Raw genomic sequence first — 22,871 nt, forward strand, 5'->3', positions numbered from 1 at the left:
TCCCTTGATGTACTGTCTTTCAATGATTGTTGCCCTCAATAAAGATTTATTTCAATTAAAAGGACACTGAACCCAAATTTTTTCTTTCGTGATTCAGATAGAGCAAGCAATTTTAAGCAACTTTCTAATTTACTCCTATTATTATTTTTCTTCGTTCTCTTGTTATCTTTATTTGAAAAAGAAGGCAGCTAAGCTTTTTTCTTGGTTCAGCACTCTGGACAGCACTTTTTTTATTGGTGGATGAATTTATCCACCAATCAGCAAGGACATCCCAGGTTGTTAACCAAAAATGGGCCGGCATCTAAACTTACATTCTTTCATTTCAAATAAAGATACCAAGAAAATAAAGAAAATGTGACAAGAGTAAATTAGAAAGTTGCTTAAAATGTCATGCTCTATCTGAATCATGAAAGAAAAAAATTGGGTTCAGTGTCCCTTTAAGTTCAACCACCCTCTCTCATCCACAATGAAATGAATCATCCACTGTACCATTTATTATAACAAATAATCTAAGAAATATCTGCCTTAGCATAAGTGTTCAGATCAAAATCTTATTTCCCTTCTTACAACTTAAGGGACAGTGGGAAAGAGGGGTAAGGGTTAGCGCTCCAAAAGAATCAGAGCTATCTGACTATGACACGGTGTTGAAAAGTGATTAAATATCACAACTATATTAAATGAGGTCCCAAGGGTATAAATGATAAAATATACAATTTATTTAAAAAGTACATATGATAGACAGAAGTGTGCCGGCACTAAAAAGGTCAACGCTATAGTTATGCTAAAATAAGAACTTTTTTATGATTCAGATAGAGGGGTAGATTTATCATAGTGCGAGCGGACACGATACGATGTAGCTTATCATGTTCGCTGCACATTGATAAATGCCGACAGCATATTCTGTCAGCATTTATCATTGCACCAGCAGTTCTTGTGAACTGCTGGTGCAATGCCGCCCCCTGCAGATTCGCAGCCCATCGGCCGCTAGCAAGAGGTGTCAATCAACCCAATCGTATTCGATCGGGTTGATTTCTGTCCACGGCCTCAGAGCAGGCAGACAAGTTATGGAGCAGCGGTCTTTAGACCGCTGCTTCATAACTTCTGTTTCCGGCGAGCCTACGGAAACAGGGGCATAAAGCTCCATACGGCCCCATAGAATGCAATTTAAACAACTTTCCAATTTACTTCCATTAACAAAATGTGCACAGTCTTTTTATAGTTGCACTTTTTGAGTAACCAGCTCCTACTGAGCATGGGCAGGAATTCACAGACTATACGTATATGCATTTGTGATTTGTGGCTGATGGCTGTCACATGATACAGGGGGAGTGGAAATAGACGTAACTTTGAAATGTGTCAGAAAAAAATCTACTACTCATTTGAAATTCAGACTGAGTGCTATTGCATTGTCTTGTTACCGTGCATTTGTTGCATATGCAAATCTACTGTATTTACTGGGGCTTTAAAAATAACTTATTAAAATTGAGATTATGTTTAAAATGATATCAAGGACGGGCACTCTGGGCATCCCAACTTTCTTTTAACCTTCCCAGATATTTTGACCTCCTGATATTCCACTGTTTTATATTTCTCTCCAAATATCATAAATTATGACTCAATATGTATATTTACCAGTTTTCCCCATCTATCAATTTCTGGGAGGTTCTCTTGTTTCCGTGACTTTGTCATAAATTTTTTAGCGCAATTATACTTAATGTGAAATATTTTTTTTAAATTTATAATCCCATTTTTTAGAGCTGTTTAATAGCATAATACAAGGATCTTATTTTATTTCTGTTTTAAAAACTTTATTCATCCTGTCTCTGATTAGATTCCAGAAATGATAAACTTTTGGACAAGCCCACCATAAGTAACTCATATTGCCTATTTGACCACGCCTTCGCCAACTTGTGGCCTTAGCATCTGAGTAAATTTTCTTAACCCGGAAGGTACCATCTAGTTAAAATTTTAATATTAGTTTCACATATATTCCTGGATATTTATTTATTATCAGTTATTTGTAGTGTAAAGATTTGGCAGCATATTTAAAAATGGTTCTCTACTTTACATTTTAATTCTCTTTCCCGTGATTTAATATAATTGGGGAGTTTGGTACTTCCAGTCATAATTAGCTTATGCATTTAGCATAATTAGCTATATCCAAGGCTTTGTCATTTATATATATTTTTTTAATTCATAGGTTCCCTCATTATCTTATTTCATTCTTTATTCTTCCTACATAGTAACTTGTTCAAAGTTAAACCAGTTCTACATTTTTTTTATCTCCTCTTGTAATATGTATATGTACTTTTAGAGTACTTTTTTTGTACTATTAGAGAGATACCATTTTGATTTTTATTAGATAAATGTATACTAATATTCTTAAGGGGTGGAGTAGTGGTTGTATTATTAACATATTGGGTTATTTTGAAACATTTTTATCCCAATTATTAAAAATGTAATTTATTTTACGATATTCTTTGATCTCATTCACTCTTCCAAAGTTGTTAGTCAGCAGTGTATGGCTAAACACTCCACCCCTTTCGAAATTCCTTTTAATTTTACCCAGGATTTTTATTTTATTTGTTGCAGTAAACCATTCTTATATCCTCCTGAAATACAATTGTTTTTTTAGTAACATTTCAATATTTGGTAAATCCAGAATCCCTATTAATATGCACATATCTTCTATTTATCCTGGGGTGAGAGTTATTCATAATGTAGGAAAAAATTATGTTTTGAATATTTTCTATATATTTGAGGGGTAAATTAATTTATAATGCCTGTAGTAAATACAGTATTCTTGTTAAGTTATTCATTTTTATAACACGTATTCTTCCCAACCAGGAAGTTCTCTTATTTTCCCAAGATTATAAATTTGTTAGAATACTTTGGGCTAAATTACAAGTGAGGCTCTATCTTACCGTGCACTCATAAAGGGATAAATTTGCCCATTTACGGGTGAACATTAAATAACCAGCCATTACAAGTGGCTGGTTAATGTGACCCCGAGCTCACGTTTTCACTTTGTGCTAAGCGCAATTAACCAGAGGTCAGACCTCTGGTTAAAAATAAAAACTTGCCCCCAAAATTAAAGGACAGCACAGTACTATAAGATAAATATATGAGCATATTGTTGCACAAAGCAGTTATAAGGAGTTAAAGTGAGGGGATGTGGGGTGTCAATGGGGGACTGTGTTTTCTCTATAAATATATTTGTATAAGCTTATTTACAAATATTTATGTGTATATAAACATATAAACACATAAATATATATGTATAAAAGCATATACATATATACCATATTTATTTATTGCTGCCAAACGCTGTGCGATTTGCCCGCTGCACTAGGTGACTTGCTGTGGCTGCCGGCATCAAAACGAGGCTCCCTTTTGCTTTTGGCAATGGGAACGCAAGGTCGCGTGCGTGTGCATTACGCCGCACATTTACATGCATTGGTATTACTGAGTGGAGCACAAATATTGCGCTCCACTCTTAATCTAGCCCTTTGTTTTTGAGTATTATAAGCTCTCTTCCTCAACTTAAATGTTTATCAATTTGATTTATTTTGAGTAATTTAAAGGTGTAATATTTCCCCTTAGAAATACAAACTCCATGCTTATCTGTTTTGCAGGTACACTATTGCAGCAGATGTTCGTAGTTCGTTTTTTGGGATCAATGGCCGTAAAATCTGACCATACCAAGAAGGTAATCTTTGAAGCTATGAGGCAAGTCTTGGCTGCGCGAGCAATTCATAATATTTTCAAGATGACCGAATCTCACTTGATGGTCACAAGCAAAAATATCAGGTAACATATCTTTTTAATAACAAGCTGTATAATTGTATGACAGAACACTGTGATGTGATCATATCATTTCATTGTTCAATAGGTCAGTTTGTTAAATGAGATCCCCTGTGCACCAGTTTTATAGCTTTACTTTAGGAAAGGCTTGTTTTGCTTGCACGTATTTACTCATTTTCCTTATAGTAGTGAGACTGCAGCACCAACAGATCATTTTAGCAGTATCTACAAACATTTACACAATGTGCTAGGGTATCATTTAGGTGTATTGTCTCTCTTATTGTGGAAGCAGAAAAAATGCACTTGTTTATAAACATTTTTTACTGTTATTGCTGTCCATAAAGGGTATTGCTTCTTGCAGAGTAGAAAATACGTTTTTTTCTTTTGCTTTTTTCATGGATGATATGAATATTGAAGCCCATTTTTAGTTTTGAAGGATCAGTGGTGATTGATTGGTTAATTGCTGTGTGGTATAAATAGCCCTTATTCTTGGATAAATATATATTTTGACTTTGTTTTGTGTTTCCTATGAAATCCCACAAGGAGGTAGAAGAGACGGAAGTTCTATTACTTACTTTCTAACATTTATGATTCAGTTGTTTCATTTTTTGTATATGATGCGTAAAATAGAGTAGAGAACTGCATAATCAATAAATGCATAATAACAATGCAAAAGTGCTTAGTCTTAAGTTCAAATGAGTAGTAGATTTTTCTTTGACATGTCTAAGTTAGTTCAATTTTCCTTTCCCCTGCATCATGTGACAGGCATCAGCCAATCATAAAATACATATACGTATATACTGTAAAGTCTTGCACATGATCAGAAAGTGTGTATATAAAAAGATTGTGTACACTTTGCTAATGTAAGTGAATTGGAAAGTTGTTTGACATTGCATGCTCTATCTGAATCATTACAGTTTAGTCTTTACTTTAGCAGTCCTTTGATCTAGCAACCTACATGATAACGATCTATACAGTGGCGTCACTAGGGTTGGTGTCACCCGGGCGGTAAGTTATGGTGTCACCCCCCCCCCCCCCAGAAAGCAGACACACACAAAAACACAGGCAAACACACATACAAACACTCAGACACACTTAAAACATACTCAGATGCACACACAAACACTCAGAAACACACTCAGACACACACACAAAAACACACACACAAAAACACTGAGAAACACACACACACACAAAAACTCAGACACACACATACAAAATATGTAAACTGCACTGCATTAATTATAAAGCTCATGCCTAGAGCTGCTCCCTGGCTCAGCAGAGCATCAAATGAAAGATAAACACAGCACTCTAAAAATAAATCACTAAAGAAAAGGTTTAGGTGCAAACTATGAAAATTCTGCTCTCTGACTCTGTTCCAAGTCTGTCAGTGCACAGCCCCGGGCCGCGTGCCTACCGCTTCTTATGGCCAATCACCTCTGCACTCTGCCCACCCACAGACCCCCGCCCGCCCTCCTACCTGTTCAGTGTGCACTTAGTGTACCGTAACCGTAATGGTCTGGTGGGCATCATACGTGGCTCCTTCACTTTAAACAAATCAAATTGGGTGGATTAGTGCGCGCTAAAGGAAGGTATTGCTAAACACTACTCTAAAGATACAATCTCTGTATGTATCAAATACAAGTTAATAACCAAATAGTGAAGCCAAAGCTTCAAGATAGAGAAAGTGCGCTAACAAGCTGAAAGTATACACACCATATAAGGAATTGAAGTGAAAATTTAATAAACATATAGAATAAGATACACAAATATATACACTAAAAATAGGGACGTCTCCCTGTAATGTAAATACAACTAGGAAAAAATCCTAATGAAAAAACAGGTTAAAACCTATAAATGATGAATAATGCAGATACTAATTGATAATCTATGACATAAAAAAGATATAGCATAAAAATGATAATTAAAAGATATGGCATAACAGTGATATCATAAAATAAAACTTAAAAGACAAGCACCAAGTTCATATGTATCAACACAGTGCAGGTGGCCGTATGCAAATGAATGCCGATATTGGAACAGTGGAAAGAAAATAACGGCTTGTACCACAAATAGATACAGTTTACTGTACCGTAAGTCAAGAGAGTGTTCAGAGGGTGTTACCGAGGAGAAGAAATCCTTCGGTCAAGGCTTGGACCGCAGCTGCAGTAACTGCCGTTCCTGGAGATAGAAGTGTGCAAACCTCTGCACATGTGAGTCGGCGTCTGACGTCACAGGCTTCTCATCGGCTCCTCTCAGGGTGTTACTCGCTGCTCCAGCAGCGTAAAGGAAAAGCAGCTGATTGCTGTGTCCTGGTGGGAACTTTCTGTGAAGGCAGACTTGGCTGCTGTAGGTATGTTTAATGATCCAATACAATAGTGGGGCACAAGTTATCCCTCACCTTGGGATATTCAAAGATGCTGATAACCCGGGTTTAAAGTTGCAGTACAGGCTGTACTGAAATATCCCTTGCTGTTTCAAAGTCACAGTGTCACAGTGTCACAAATGCAAGCGACGTGTTTCGCCCTCCCTTGGGCTTTATCAAGATCTTGATAAAGCCCAAGGGAGGGCGAAACACGTCGCTTGCATTTGTGACACTGTGACTTTGAAACAGCAAGGGACGTCCTTATTTTTAGTGTATATATTTGTGTATCTTATTCTATATGTTTATTAAATTTTCACTTCAATTCCTTATATGGTGTGTATACTTTCAGCTTGTTAGCGCACTTTCTCTATCCTTCACTTTAAAGACAGTGTCAAACAGTCATGCGGTCAGATGCCAGGCATCCCCTCATGATTTGCCAGTTCCCGTTTAGAGAGACAGCACAGCAGTGAGTGACTCCACTGCTCCACATGTCACTGAGCAGTGAGCACAGATAGGCAGGCAGGTTTAGGATAGCAGCGCAACTTTGCAAGCCCCACGGCATGCCCACAACATTCATAGCGAAATTGGGCAGGGGAGAAGCAAAGTACAAACAAGCAAAAGCAGCCGGGAAAACTATTTGTTGAAATTGCAGCACTGGCTCAAGGGGCAAAAAAATTGTGTGTCTACATCTTCCCCAGTCCCACCAATGTTCACAAATGCCAGCCCCTCTAATAAAAAAAAATCTATGCATCTCAACATTGTATTTCTTTGAATTTCAAAAAAAAAAAAATTTTTTTTTTGTGTCACCCCCTGGTGGGTGTCACCCGGATGCGGCCCCCCCCCCGCCCCCCCCAGTGACGCCACTGGATCTATACAGCATGTACAACTGCCATATTAATTTGTTTAAATTTAAAACAGATACTATAAACTTTTACTTGAAATCTGGACAATAAGATTCCTGAAGAACTGTTCCTTTATATCTATTCTGCTTAAAATTAAAGAATTTAGAAGAATATATTTATGTTGCAGTAGTTTTAGAGCACAATTACCCGAATATCACTCAGTTAGAATTTTTGTCTTGAGTAATATATTTAAAACGTAACTTTTATTAACCCCTGGACGACGGCGGACTACGTTATTATACCCTCCCTTCTTGTCAATCCCCATAGAAAGACCAGCGATGTACTTGGTATGTTGCTGGTCTTTAAGGGGTTAAAATCATTTAAAAATCAACTTTAACAATACAATTTCTATTTTAAGGTTTAACTACTCCCCATAATTCCATTAGTAGATTGTGATACATTGTAATGGACCAAAAAAAAAGTTTTTTTATTTTTTTTATTTCATAAGCTTTCAAGACCTCACAGACAACCAATTCAGCAACAAACCTATTCCATTATAATTCCAGGGACATTTGTATCTTGAGAAATATTATGTTTAAGACATCAAAGTATATGTTAAAGGAATAGTAAACCCATTTTTTTCTTTCATGATTCAGATAGAGCATACAATTTTAAGCAACTTTCTAATTTACGCCTATTATCAATTTTCTTCATTCTCTTGCTATCTCTGTTTGAAAAGCAAGAATGTAAGCTTAGAAGCCGGCCCATTTTTGGTTCAGCACCTGGGATGTGCTTGCTGATTGGTGGCTAAATGTAGCCACCATTTCAGCAAGCAATATCCAGGGTGCTGAAGCAAAATTAGGCGGGCTCCTTAGCTTAGATTACTGCTTTTTCAAATAAAGATAGCAAGAAAACTAAAAAAATTATAATAGGAGTAAATAAGAAAGTTGTTTTAAATTGCATGCTCTATCTGAATCATGAAACAAAACATTTGGGTTTACTTTGTAATGACATTTGCCACTTGGGAAAAATATGCATCCAGTCCCTATTATTTTATCATCGGGAGGACTACCAAGTTAAAAAGCTACTATAAATAAAATATCAGGCCTATTGAAAGGAGGATATGTAATGCCTGCTTATTATACTTAGAGGAAAGGCTTTCATAAGTATCTGTTCAACCCCAAGCTTGTTTATCACATAGCACACCCTCAGTAAACCAGATCATTTGGAATTTACAAAAATCAATTAAATGTTAAATTTACTTCCAAAATCAATTGTAGTAATAGGACACATTAGTAACAACTATTAGTAATCGCCACTGACGCATTTTGCCATCATGCCATTCTGTATTCTTTCCTCAGTGTCTAATTTGGTTGTTGTGTTGTCAATTTATTAATATAGACTTCCTATTTCCAGTCATAATTGAAGGCAATACAGATTAACAACAAATATTTGGGACAGTTAAAGGGACACTGAACCCAAATGTTTTTCTTTTGTGATTCAGATAGAGCATGCAATTTTAATCAACTTTCTAATTTACTCCTATTATCAATTTTTCTTCGTTCTCTTGCTATCTTTATTTTAAAATGAAGGCATCTAGGCTTTTTTTGGTTCAGTTCTCTGGGACATGAAACCAACATTTTTTCTCTCATGATTCATATAGATCGTACAATTTTAAGCAACTTTCCAATTTACTTTTATTATCCAATTTGCTTCATTTTCTTGGTATCCTTTGTTGAAGGAGCCATAATGCACTACTGGGAGGTAGCTCAATACAACAGACAGGGCCTTTACTCTTCTCTAGATGCAGATCATTAGCCTCATAGGGGTCGATTTATCAAGCTACAGCGGACAGGGGCTTACATATTGCACAAGAGCGCTTTTTCTTCTGTTAAGTGTGATCAGTCCACGGGTCATCATTACTTCTGGGATATTACTCCTCCCCAACAGGAAGTGCAAGAGGATTCACCCAGCAGAGCTGCATATAGCTCCTCCCCTCTACGTCACTCCCAGTCATTCTCTTGCACCCAACGACTAGATAGGATGTGTGAGAGGACTATGGTGATTATACTTAGTTTTATATCTTCAATCAAAAGTTTGTTATTTTAAAATAGCACCGGAGTGTGTTATTACCTCTCTGGCAGAGTTTGAAGAAGAATCTACCAGAGTTTTGCTATGATTTTAGCCGGAGTAGTTAAGATCATATTGCTGTTCTCGGCCATCTGAGGAGTGAGGTAAACTTCAGATCAGGGGACAGCGGGCAGATGAATCTGCATAGAGGTATGTAGCAGTTTTTATTTTCTGACAATGGAATTGATGAGAAAATCCTGCCATACCGATATAATGTCATGTATGTATACTTTACACTTCAGTATTCTGGGGAATGGTACTTCACTAGAATTACACTGTAAGAAATACATAAAGCTGTTTAATAACTAGAGATTATGTTTAACGTTTTTGCTGGAATGTAAAATCGTTTTCATTTGCTGAGGTACTGTGTGAATAAATGTTTGGGCACTATTTTTCCACTTGGCAGTTGCTTAATCTATTTTCTGACAGTTTCTGTTCTCCCTCACTGCTGTGTGTGAGGGGGAGGGGCGGTTTTTTGGCGCTTTTTCTAGCATCAAATATTTCAGTCAGCAACTCATTGTATTCCCTGCATGATCCGGTTCATCTCTACAGAGCTCAGGGGTCTTCAAAACTTATTTTGAGGGAGGTAATTTCTCTCAGCAGAGCTGTGAGAATTATAGTTTGACTGAGATAAAAAACGTTTATTCTGTAATTTGTTTCCTGCTTTCAGAATTTGTTATCTTTGCTAATGGGATTAAACCTTTGCTAAAGTTGTGTTGTTTACAAGGATTGAGGCTATAACTGTTTCAATTTATTAATTTTCAACTGTCATAGATCTTCTGTGCTTCTTAAAGGCACAGTACGTTTTAATATTATTCTAATTGAATTGTATTTCCAAGTTGCAAGTTTATTTGCTAGTGTGTTAAACATGTCTGATTCAGAGGATGATACCTGTGTCATTTGTTGCAATGCCAAAGTGGAGCCCAATAGAAATTTATGTACTAACTGTATTGATGCTACTTTAAATAAAAGTCAATCTGTACAAATTGAACAAATTTCACCAAACAACGAGGGGAGAGTTATGCCGACTAACTCGCCTCACGTGTCAGTACCTACATCTCCCGCTCAGAGGGAGGTGCGTGATATTGTAGCGCCGAGTACATCTGGGCGGCCATTACAAATCACATTACAGGATATGGCTACTGTTATGACTGAGGTTTTGGCTAAATTACCAGAACTAAGAGGTAAGCGTGATCACTCTGGGGTGAGAACAGAGTGCGCTGATAATATTAGGGCCATGTCAGACACTGCGTCACAGGTGGCAGAACATGAGGACGGAGAACTTCATTCTGTGGGTGACGGTTCTGATCCAAACAGACTGGATTCAGATATTTCAAATTTTAAATTTAAACTGGAAAACCTCCGTGTATTACTAGGGGAGGTGTTAGCGGCTCTGAATGATTGTAACACAGTTGCAATACCAGAGAAAATGTGTAGGTTGGATAAATATTTTGCGGGTACCGACGAGTACTGAGGTTTTTCCTATACCTAAGAGACTTACTGAAATTGTTACTAAGGAGTGGGAAAGACCCGGTGTGCCGTTCTCACCCCCTCCGATATTTAGAAAAATGTTTCCAATAGACGCCACCACAAGGGACTTATGGCAAACGGTCCCTAAGGTGGAGGGAGCAGTTTCTACCTTAGCTAAGCGTACCACTATCCCGGTGGAGGATAGCTGTGCTTTTTCAGATCCAATGGATAAAAAGTTAGAGGGTTACCTTAAGAAAATGTTTGTTCAACAAGGTTTTATATTGCAACCCCTTGCATGCATTGCGCCGATCACGGCTGCAGCGGCATTCTGGATTGAGTCTCTGGAAGAGAACATTGGTTCAGCTACTCTGGACGACATTACGGACAGGCTTAGAGTCCTTAAACTAGCTAATTCATTCATTTCGGAGGCCGTAGTACATCTTACTAAACTTACGGCAAAGAATTCAGGATTCGCCATTCAGGCACACAGGGCGCTGTGGCTAAAATCCTGGTCAGCTGATGTTACTTCTAAGTCTAAATTGCTTAATATACCTTTCAAAGGGCAGACCTTATTCGGGCCCGGGTTGAAAGAGATTATCGCTGACATTACAGGAGGTAAAGGCCATGCCCTGCCTCAGGACAAAGCCAAAGCCAAGACTAGACAGTCTAATTTTCGTTCCTTTCGTAATTTCAAAGCAGGAGCAGCATCAACTTCCTCTGCACCAAAACAGGAAGGAGCTGTTGCTCGCTACAGACAAGGCTGGAAACCTAACCAGTCCTGGAACAAGGGCAAGCAGACTAGGAAACCTGCTGCTGCCCCTAAAACAGCATGAATTGAGGGCCCCCGATCCGGGATCGGATCTAGTGGGGGGCAGACTTTCTCTCTTCGCCCAGGCTTGGGCAAGAGATGTTCAGGATCCCTGGGCGCTAGAGATAATATCTCAGGGATACCTTCTGGACTTCAAATACTCTCCTCCAAGAGAGAGATTTCATCTGTCAAGATTGTCAACAATCCAGACAAAGAAAGAGGCGTTTCTACGCTGCGTACAAGAGCTCTTGTTAATGGGAGTAATCCATCCAGTTCCACGATCGGAACAGGGACAGGGGTTTTACTCAAATCTGTTTGTGGTTCCCAAAAAAGAGGGAACTTTCAGACCAATCCTGGACTTAAAGATCCTAAACAAATTCCTAAGAGTTCCATCGTTCAAGATGGAGACTATTCAGACAATTTTACCTATGATCCAAGAGGGTCAGTACATGACCACTGTAGATTTAAAAGATGCTTACCTTCACATACCGATTCACAAAGATCATTATCGGTACCTAAGGTTTGCCTTCCTAGACAGGCATTACCAGTTTGTGGCTCTTCCATTCGGATTGGCTACAGCTCCAAGAATCTTCACAAAGGTTCTGGGTGCTCTTCTGGCGGTACTAAGACCGCGGGGAATCTCGGTAGCTCCATACCTAGACGACATTCTGATACAAGCTTCAAGCTTTCAAACTGCCAAGTCTCATACAGAGTTAGTGCTGGCATTTCTAAGGTCACATGGATGGAAGGTGAACGAAAAGAAAAGTTCACTCGTTCCACTCACAAGAGTTCCCTTCCTGGGGACTCTTATAGATTCTGTAGAAATGAAGATTTACCTGACAGAGGACAGGCTAACAAGACTTCAAAGTGCTTGCCGCACCCTTCATTCCATTCAACACCCGTCAGTGGCTCAATGCATGGAGGTAATCGGCTTAATGGTAGCGGCAATGGACATAGTACCCTTTGCACGCTTACACCTCAGACCACTGCAACTGTGCATGCTAAGTCAGTGGAATGGGGATTACTCAGACTTATCCCCTTCTCTGAATCTGGATCAAGAGACCAGAAATTCTCTTCTATGGTGGCTTTCTCGGCCACATCTGTCCAGGGGGATGCCATTCAGCAGACCAGACTGGACAATTGTAACAACAGACGCCAGCCTTCTAGGTTGGGGTGCCGTCTGGAATTCTCTGAAGGCTCAGGGACAATGGAGTCAGGAGGAGAGTCTCCTGCCAATAAACATTCTGGAATTGAGAGCAGTTCTCAATGCCCTCCTGGCTTGGCCCCAGTTGACAACTCGGGGGTTCATCAGGTTTCAGTCGGACAACATCACGACTGTAGCTTACATCAACCATCAGGGAGGGACAAGAAGCTCCCTAGCTATGATGGAAGTATCAAAGATAATACGCTGGGCAGAGTCTCACTCTTGCCACCTGTCAGCAATCCACATCCCGGGAGTGGAGAACTGGGAGGCGGATTTCTTAAGTCGTCAGACTTTTCATCCGGGGGAGTGGGAACTTCATCCGGAGGTCTTTGCCCAAATTCTTCTACGTTGGGGCAAACCAGAGATAGATCTCATGGCGTCTCGACAGAACGCCAAGCTTCCTCGTTACGGGTCCAGATCCAGGGATCCAGGAGCAGTCCTGATAGATGCTCTGACAGCACCTTGGGACTTCAGGATGGCTTACGTGTTTCCACCCTTCCCGTTGCTTCCTCGATTGATTGCCAGAATCAAACAAGAGAGAGCATCAGTGATTCTAATAGCACCTGCGTGGCCACGCAGGACTTGGTATGCAGACCTGGTGGACATGTCATCCTGTCCACCTTGGTCTCTACCTCTGAAACAGGACCTTCTGATACAGGGTCCCTTCAAACATCAAAATCTAACTTCTCTGAAGCTGACTGCTTGGAAATTGAACGCTTGATTTTATCAAGACGTGGATTTTCTGAGTCAGTTATTGATACCTTAATACAGGCTAGGAAACCTGTTACCAGAAAGATTTACCATAAGATATGGCGTAAATACCTATATTGGTGTGAATCCAAAGGTTACTCTTGGAGTAAGGTTAGGATTCCTAGGATATTGTCTTTTCTACAAGAAGGTTTAGAAAAGGGTTTATCTGCTAGTTCATTAAAGGGACAGATCTCAGCTCTGTCCATTCTGTTACACAAACGTCTGTCAGAAGTTCCTGACGTCCAGGCTTTTTGTCAGGCTTTGGCCAGAATTAAGCCTGTGTTTAAAACTGTTGCTCCACCATGGAGTTTAAACCTTGTTCTTAATGTTTTACAGGGCGTTCCCTTTGAACCCCTTCATTCCATTGATATAAAGTTGTTATCTTGGAAAGTTCTATTTTTAATGGCTATTTCCTCGGCTCGAAGAGTCTCTGAATTATCAGCCTTACATTGTGATTCTCCTTATTTGATTTTTCATTCGGATAAGGTAGTTCTGCGTACTAAACCTGGGTTCTTACCTAAGGTAGTCACTAACAGGAATATCAATCAAGAGATTGTTGTTCCTTCTTTGTGCCCAAATCCTTCTTCGAAGAAGGAACGTCTACTGCACAACCTGGATGTAGTCCGTGCTCTAAAATTTTACTTACAGGCAACTAAGGAATTTCGACAAACGTCTTCTCTGTTTGTCATTTACTCTGGGCAGAGGAGAGGTCAAAAAGCTTCCGCTACCTCTCTTTCTTTTTGGCTTCGTAGCATAATTCGTTTAGCTTATGAGACTGCTGGACAGCAGCCTCCTGAAAGAATTACAGCTCATTCTACTAGAGCTGTGGCTTCCACTTGGGCCTTCAAGAATGAGGCCTCTGTTGAACAGATTTGCAAGGCTGCAACTTGGTCTTCGCTTCATACTTTTTCCAAATTTTACAAATTTGACACTTTTGCTTCATCGGAGGCTATTTTTGGGAGAAAGGTTCTTCAGGCAGTGGTTCCTTCTGTATAAAGAGCCTGCCTATCCCTCCCGTCATCCGTGTACTTTTGCTTTGGTATTGGTATCCCAGAAGTAATGATGACCCGTGGACTGATCACACTTAACAGAAGAAAACATAATTTATGCTTACCTGATAAATTCCTTTCTTCTGTAGTGTGATCAGTCCACGGCCCGCCCTGTTTTTAAGGCAGGTAAATATTTTCAATTTATACTCCAGTCACCACTTCACCCTTGGCTTTTCCTTTCTCGTTGGTCCTTGGTCGAATGACTGGGAGTGACGTAGAGGGGAGGAGCTATATGCAGCTCTGCTGGGTGAATCCTCTTGCACTTCCTGTTGGGGAGGAGTAATATCCCAGAAGTAATGATGACCCGTGGACTGATCACACTACAGAAGAAAGGAATTTATCAGGTAAGCATAAATTATGTTTTTGCACTCTTGTGCAACGCTGACCCTGCCTGCGCACAGCCTATCACGCTCGGGCTGGAGCTGTCAATCTCCCCGGTCAGACGAGAACAGGGAGATTGAAATTCTCCTCCTAAGAGGTTAGGGAAGCAGCGGTCTGATGACCGCTGCTTGATAAAAACGGACTGCAGGTTCTCTTATGAGAACCTGCAGTCGTAGGGGGTGAAGGCAGGCGATGCCGTTGATAAATTGACCCAATAGTGGCAACCAAAGAAGTAATTAATTTCCACGCTTCCACATGTACACAATAGCGCTCCATTTTCTTTGCCACTAGAGCAACAATTCCTAAATGATTGAGTTTTCCTCAGGATCTGCGATACGTTTAATCTGTAGTGAGAGAGAGTGGAGACGTTTCTGTTTGATGTTTTACTGTAAATACAAAAAGTTAAATGTTTTCTCATTACAATATAAGACTTCAGGCAGCAATAGATCTACAATCTACCGCACTATCACACTCAACTGCTAGAAATAGAAATAGTACCTACAGGAAAGAAGGATGATTTGCTAGGACTTTACAGAAGTCTGTGATAAGGCACCTTCCAGGCAAGATGAAGTTGTCTGTGTTATAGACGTTACTAATGTTAACAAGGTGGGATCTTTTAAACCTGATTGTGAGTGTGGTTAGGTTTTCTTGGATGAATGTTACTAAAATTATTCAGGAAAATGGTCAGTATTTGCATTAATTCAGCTTGTATTTTTGTGGAATCAGTGATGCAATATACACTGTAAAATCTGTATAATTAGAGTCTCAGAATATCTTAGTGGTCATAGAGAAATGCTGCACAGTATTTTACACAATGAAAGGCAGTTTGTATTACCTGCAGGGTTGTATGTTTTGCTTATAGGAATCTGATTATACAAACGTTTCCATACACCTATTATCTTATAGTATTTGTTTTAACTGCAGATTCATCGATCCTCAAACACAAGTTACAAGAATAAGTGTGAGTATTCATTTTCAACCTTTATGTTATGTTACGTAATTCATTTTTTGATAGCATTGTGATAACATGAACTATTCGATCACCTGTGAACACGATTTGTTTATTTTTGCAGAAATATACAATTGAGTAAATTCTCTAAAAGCGACCACTTAATTTTTAAAATGCTGTACAGATTTGCCATTTGTTCTGCTGCTTTAAATCATCTGCTTATGCTCAGTATAGTGACGTAGCATTAATGTTAAAGTATAATATATGGTGCTTTCTAGAAATAGGTAGAAATTTCCCAGAAATCTGTGAGGTAAATTGTAGGGTTGCCAAAAACTGTAATTTCCATCTAAAGGGACGGAGAGTCCACGGCTTCATTCATTACTGTTGGGAATTAAGAACCTGGCCACCAGGAGGAGGCAAAGACACCCCAGCCAAAGGCTTAAATACCTCCCCCACTTCCCTCATCCCTCAGTCATTCTTTGCCTTTCGTCACAGGAGGATGTGCCGAAGATCGGAGTAGTCTCTTATGCAGGGTAGTACTCTGGTGTTTTAAGTAGTCCTGTCAGCCTCTCAGTGAGAGCCTGGGCGAAAGTTAGAGTTCGGAGATGCAGGGAGAGTCTTTCTGCAAAACCATCCTGACTCATATTAACAATTCTTCTAGCAATCAGCGTTGACGAGTTTCGCTGCCTGCTTTCTGCACTCATGTCCATGTCAGGAGTGAGGCTACTAACCTGTCACTTGAAGGGCCGTGTTCCTGTTCCACGGTGTAGATTCTGGTAAGATTGTTTCATTTTTTATTACATAATGATATCACGGAAGACAGGGTCACAGTGTGACGCCTTTTATCTTTAAAGAATCAAGGATTAGTATTCCTGGAAAGGGGATTATTGAACAGGGGGGGTTTATACATGATATTGTTTGCGTCATTGCTGCGTTATGTGCGAGATGAGGCTCTGGCAATGTGTGGAACTTTCAGGTTACTTACGTGAGTATTGCGTGGCCCTTTTTTGGCGCGTTTTTCTCCTTAGTGCAGGGGCGGTCCTGCCAGGTATTCCATGTGACCGGGTGTGACTATCTTTCTTCCTCTGTTGATCAGCGGCGCAGGAGACAAAACAGTTTCTGTAGTCCGGGTCATAGGAGGTGGTGAGTGCCCCGGCCTTTTGAAGTTATAAAGGTGCCTATTTATTAAGTTAATCTAGTACGTAATAAAAGCCCAAGCTATGGAGGACTCTGACACGTTATAGGGTTCTCCCTCTTTAACAAGGTCTCATTCCTGTGTTTATTGTGAGGAGGTTCTGGTAGAACAGCTTGCTCAACTATGTTCCACATGCCTTGATAAAGTTACGACATCTAATAGTAAACGGATGTCTAGTACTACGGAGCCGTCCAGCTCTGAGGGTTCCCCGTTCCATGAGGTGCGTTCCCTGCATTCATCTCAAATTGCACATGCAGCACCCCAGGGTCCAACCATTACTCCTGCGGGAGAGATTCGTTGGCCGATTTTGCGGATCAACTGCAAACGGCGGTATCGAAAGTGATCCATGCCTTATCACGTTCTGCTAAGCACAAGCGTAGGGTGTATCATGGCGGCCAGGCCCAGGGATTGTCTACACCTATGGAAATATCACTATACTATACTATGGAGATATCATATACGATGACGAGACCCACTCCAACCTCCAGCTGCGGAGGAGCCTGACTTCAGGTTTAGGATAGAGAATTTGCGCTTTTTACTGAAGCAAGTGCTTGATACTCTGGAGGTTCCCGGAACCAAAGCTTCCGGAGGAGCCTGCGATTCCTAAGCTTGATAAGGTATATGAGGACAGGGTGGTGCCTCAGGCCTTCCCAGTTCCTGTAATGAAGGCTAATATTATTCAGAATGAATGGGAGCGATTAGGTTCTTCTTTTTCTCCTTCTTCCTTTAAGAAACTGTTCCCCATTCCGGACTCTCAGCTTGAGCTGTGGGGTACTGTGCCTAAGGTGGATGGTGCTATCTCCACGCTCGCAAAGCGGACAACTATTCCCCTTGAGGATAGTTCGTCGTTTAAAGAGCCCATGGATAAAAAGTTGGAAAACATGTTAAGGAAGATGTTTTAACACACAGGGTTTGTTTTTCAGCTGGCAGCGGCCATAGCCGTGTTTGTTGAAGCTGCAACATATTGGTGTGAATCCCTGTGTGAAATGGTCATGGGGGAGACTTCCATCTACGAGATACAGGATAAGATTAAGGCACTGAAGGTCGCCAATTCTTTCATCTGTGATGCCAATATGCAAATTATTGGCCTGAACGCTAAGGTGTCAGGTTTTTCCGTTTTAGCTCGCAGGGCTCTTTTGCTAAATTCTTGGTCTGCGGACATGACCTCTAAGTCAAGGCTGTTGTCCCTGCCTTTTCAAAGAAAGATTCTGTTCGGTCCAGGATTGGATTCGATCATATCCACGGTTATGGGAGGCAAGGGAGCTTTCCTACCGCAGGGGGGATAAGGGGTCTAGGGTACTATTCAAATCCTTTTTTGTGGTTCCAAAGGAGGGCACGTTACGCCCGATCCTGGACCTAAAGTGTTTAAACAAGTTTCTGAGTGTTCCATCGTTCAAAATGGAAACGATCAGATTTATTCTGCCCCTAGTTCAAGAGGGACAGTTCATGATAACTATAGACTTGAAGGACGCTTACCTTCATGTGCCAATTCACAGGGACCACTTCAAGTTCCTAAGATTTGCGTTTCTGGACCAACACTTCCAGTTTGTGGCCCTTCCCTTTTGTCTGGCGAAGGCCCGAGAGTATTCATGAAGGTTCTGGGGGCGCTACTTGCAGTGGCCAGATCCAGAGGCATTGCTGTGGTGCCCTATCTGGACGACATCCTAGTCCAGGCGCCGTCGCTCAGTCTCGCAGAGGATCATTCGAGGGCTCTTCTTCTTTTGCTCCAATCTCACGGTTGGAAGATCAACTCAGGAAAGAGTTCCCTGGTTCCCAGCAACAGGGTGGATTGCCTGGGCACGATAATAGACTCTATGTCCATGAAAATATTTCTCACAGACCATCGACGCAGGAAGATTGCGTCCTTTTGTCTTGCCCTTTAGTCCTCCTCAAGCCCCTTGATGGCTCAGTGTATGGAGGTGATCAGACTCATGGTTTCCAGCATAGATGTCATTCCATTCGCCAGGTTCCATCTCAGACCTCTTCAATTGTGCATGTTGAGACAGTGGAGCGGCAACCATTCAGATCTATCGCAGCAGATATCCATGGATGCTCGGACTCGGATCTCCCTCTCTTGGTGGATCTGTCCGGTGCAACTGTCCATGGGGACATCCTTCTTGAGGCGGCCTGGGGGATTGTGACCATGGACATGAGTCTGGCAGGATGGGGAGCTGTTTGGGGTGCCAGGATGGCACAAGGAAAATGTTCCCAGGAGGAGTCTCTCCTTCCGATAAATATTCTGGAACTCTAAACAATCTACAATGCTCTGAAGGCATGGCTTCCTCTGGGGTCGTTCAGCTTCATCAGATTCCAGACCGACAACATAACCTTGGTGGCTTACATCAACCATCAGGGGGGTACGATTAGCTCCCTAGCCATGAGGGAGGTGTCTCGGATCTTGGAGTGGGCGGAGTCCCACAGCTGCTCGCTCTCAGCGATTCACATTCCAGGTGTGGACAACTGGGAAGCAGACTTTCTCAGCAGGCAATCCTTCCATCCGGGGAAATGGTCTCTTCACCCCGAAGTGTTTGCGGAGATTTGTCTCAGGTAGGGAAAGCCGGAGATAGATCTTATGGCGTCCATACTCAATTGCAAGCTACCCCCGATACCGGTCGAGGTCCAGGGATCCCCAGGCAGAGCTGATAGATGCCTTAGCGGTGCCTTGGGGGTTCAGCCTAGCTTACATTTTTCCACCGTTACCACTTCTACCTCGTGTAGTGGCACGCATCAAACAGGAGCGAGCTTCGCCCATTCTGATTTCTCCATCGTGGCCGCGGAGGACGTGGTTTGCGGATCTAGTGGGGATGTCATCCTCTCCGCCATGGAGGTTACCCTGTCGCAGGGATCTGATGGAACAGGGTCCTTTTCAACATCAAAATCTCGATTCTCTGAGGCTGACTACGTGAACGGCTAGTCTTGGCCAAGAGAGGTTTTTCTGAAAGTGTGATTGATACTCTAATTCAGGCAAGGAAGCCAGTCACTCCTCGCATCTACCATAAGTTGAGGAGGACTTACTTGTCCTGGTGTGAGAAGCATGGATATCCTTGGTATAAAGTGAAGGTATCCAGGATTCTGTCCTTTCTCCAAGACGGTTTGGAGAAGGGTCTTGCCGCCAGTTTCTTAAAGGGACAGATTTTGGCATCATCAGTCTTGTTGCATAGGAGACTCGCTGAGCTCCCTGACATCCAATCTTTTGTTCAGGCTCTTTCAAGAATCAGGCCTGTCTTTAGTCTGCTACCCCATGGAGCTTAAATTTGGTCCTTAAGGTATTGCAGAAAGTTCAGTTTGAGCCTATGCATTCCATTGACATTAAAATTCTGTCCTGGAAGGTTCTCTTCCTGTTGGCCATTGTATCGGCATGCAGAGTATCTGAACTGGCTGCCTTGCAATGTGTGCATCCTTAGCTGGTTTTTCATGCGTATAAGGCTGTGCTTCGCACTGGTTTGGGGTTTCTTCCCAAGGTGGTGTCTAATGTAACATCAATCAGGAAATAGTTGTTCCTCCTTTGTGTCCTAACCCTTCTTCTTCTAAGGAGAGGTTACTTCATAACCTGGATGTGGTTTGTGCCTTAAAGTTCTATCTTCAGGCTACAAAGGATTTCAGACAGTCTACATCTCTTTTTGTGGTGTATTCAGGAAAGTGCAAGGGGCAGAAAGCCTCTTCTACTTCTTTGTCCTTTTGGTTGAGGAGCTTGATTTGCTTGGCCTATGAGACAGCGGGACATAAGCCTCCTCAGAGGATCACGGCTCATTCAACTAGAGCTGTGGCTTCGTTTTGGGCCTTCAAGAATGAGGCCTCTATGGAGCAAATTTGTAAGGCAGCTACCTGGTCCTCCTTACACACTTTTACAAAGTTTTACAAATTTGACGTTTTTGCTTCTGCAGAAGCCATTTTTGGGAGAGAGGTTTTGCAGGCTGTGGTGCCCTCAGATTAGGGTTCCGCCTTTTACCCTCCCAGTTTCATTCAGTGTCCTCTAGAGCTTGGGTATATGTTTCGCAACAGTAATGAATGAAGCTGTGGACTCTCCTCCACTTTAGATGGAAAACATGAATTATGCTTACCTGATAATTTCATTTTCATCGTGGGGAGGAGAGTCCACGTCTCCCGCCCGTATCTCCGATATGCGGATCTAAATTTAATTCATCTTCTGGCACCATTTATACCCTGATATTTCTCCTACTGTTCCTTGTTCAGAATGACTGGGGGATGAGGGAAGTGGGAGAGGTATTTAAGCCTTTGGCTGGGGTGTCTTTGCCTCCTCCTGGTTCCCAAAAGTAATGAATGAAGACATGGACTCTCCTCCCCACGATGGAAATGAAATTATCAGGTAAGCATAATTTATGTTTTTACCAACATGGCTCGTTTTATTAAAGTTTTGGTCAGTGTAGATAACAAAAGAATAAATATAAAAACAAAAATCCTGTCTCTGTGAACACTTGAAGGGACATTGAACACTAAGTACATTTTATTAGCTTAGTATTAAAGGAAAGCTTAAACAGGGAAGGTTTAAACAAATGGTTAAATTTGTTAAAATCATTCCTAGCAGGTTTAGTTTCTGCCTGTGATACTTCATTACTTCAATACTAGGTAAAGGATGATGTTTGCAGGGCCGGACTGGGCATAAAAAGCAACCCTGGAAACATTTGAAGACCAGAACTATTTTCCGCTAAGTCTGTAGAATGTCCACCCCTCACCTTTCTCAAAGGGATTACTGGCATACTCCTTTCCCCAGTAGTTTTTTTTTCAGAATTCAATTATATTAGTTTGTAATAAAAAATGCCAGATTGGTGTTACATAGGCACCCTACAAACCAATTTCATGCATGACTCCCTTTCACAGTGTGAAGATCATAATCTAGGAAATAAATTGCAAGGAAATAAAACAAGTTGGGATAGAGACAAAATATAATATTATGTACTTTAATTACTTTACCTGCAAATTTATACTGCAGTGCCTTGCCATTAACCCTTTATTTTTAGTTTCTGAATTGTAAAGCTCTGACTCCCCCCACACATTTACTTCTAATTGTTGTTTTGGTAGAATGCAAAAATGCTTAGGGATTATCTGCTGGAGCATGCCTAGAAGCTGTGAACTCAGTTGAAATACGTCTGTGTCTAAAGACTGATAAGGGGGGTGGAGTTGGCTGCTCCAGGCAGCTTAGCTATGTAATTCATTTTGCTTATTTTTGAAAATTATTTTTAAATACTTGCCAGCAATTTTTAAACAATTTTGTTATGCAAACTATTTTTACTTAAAGGGACAGTCAAGTCCAAAAAAATAGGGCATGTCATTTAAAACAACTTTCCAATTTATTTTTATCACCAATTATGCTTTGTTCTCTTGGTATTCTTAGTTGAAAGCTAAACCTAGGAGGTTCATATGCTAATTTCTTAGACGTTGAAGACCGCCTCTGATTTGAATGCATTTTGACCACTAGAGGGCATTAGTTCATGTCTTTCATATAGATAACATTGAGCTCATGCACGCAAAGTTACCCTGGAGTGAGCACTGATTGGCTAACATGCAAGTCTGTCAAAAGAATTGAAATAAGGGGGCAGTTTGCAGAGGCTTAGATACAAAGTATTCACAGAGGTAAAAAGTGTATTTCTATAACAGTTTTGGTTATGCAAAACTTGGGAATGTGTAATAAAGGGATTATCTTTATTTTTAAACAACAGAAATTCTGGTGTTGACTGTCCCTTTAATAAGCCCTTTTAGGATATGCACAGATTTCAACCTGTTTTATGTCCCCTTAATATGTATAGCACAGTGGAAAAAAGAGAGGGTGCTATAGCTGCATTTTCTCATAAGCAGCACCACCTCCTTAAAATGTAGCAGACCAGCCCCAGCTGTTACGGCTCACCGGGAAAATCTCCTGGTGTTCTGGTAGGCCAATCCGTCCTTGTGTTCTAGTAGAATGCTTC

At 40.9% G+C, this 22,871-nt stretch overlaps 1 protein-coding gene across 1 annotated transcript in view; it reads left to right on the forward strand.

The window, feature by feature from the left end:
- The window catches only part of APPL2 (adaptor protein, phosphotyrosine interacting with PH domain and leucine zipper 2), a 350,547-nt gene that overhangs the window by 258,742 nt on the left and 68,934 nt on the right, over positions 1 to 22,871 (forward strand). The window contains exons 17-18 of the mRNA XM_053716955.1: positions 3,636 to 3,810; positions 15,728 to 15,764. Coding sequence (XP_053572930.1) covers positions 3,636 to 3,810; positions 15,728 to 15,764 — 212 coding nt within the window. The remainder of the gene's footprint in view (positions 1 to 3,635; positions 3,811 to 15,727; positions 15,765 to 22,871) is intronic.

Source organism: Bombina bombina, chromosome 6 (genome assembly GCF_027579735.1).
Source record: "Bombina bombina isolate aBomBom1 chromosome 6, aBomBom1.pri, whole genome shotgun sequence".
NCBI lineage: Eukaryota > Metazoa > Chordata > Amphibia > Anura > Bombinatoridae > Bombina > Bombina bombina.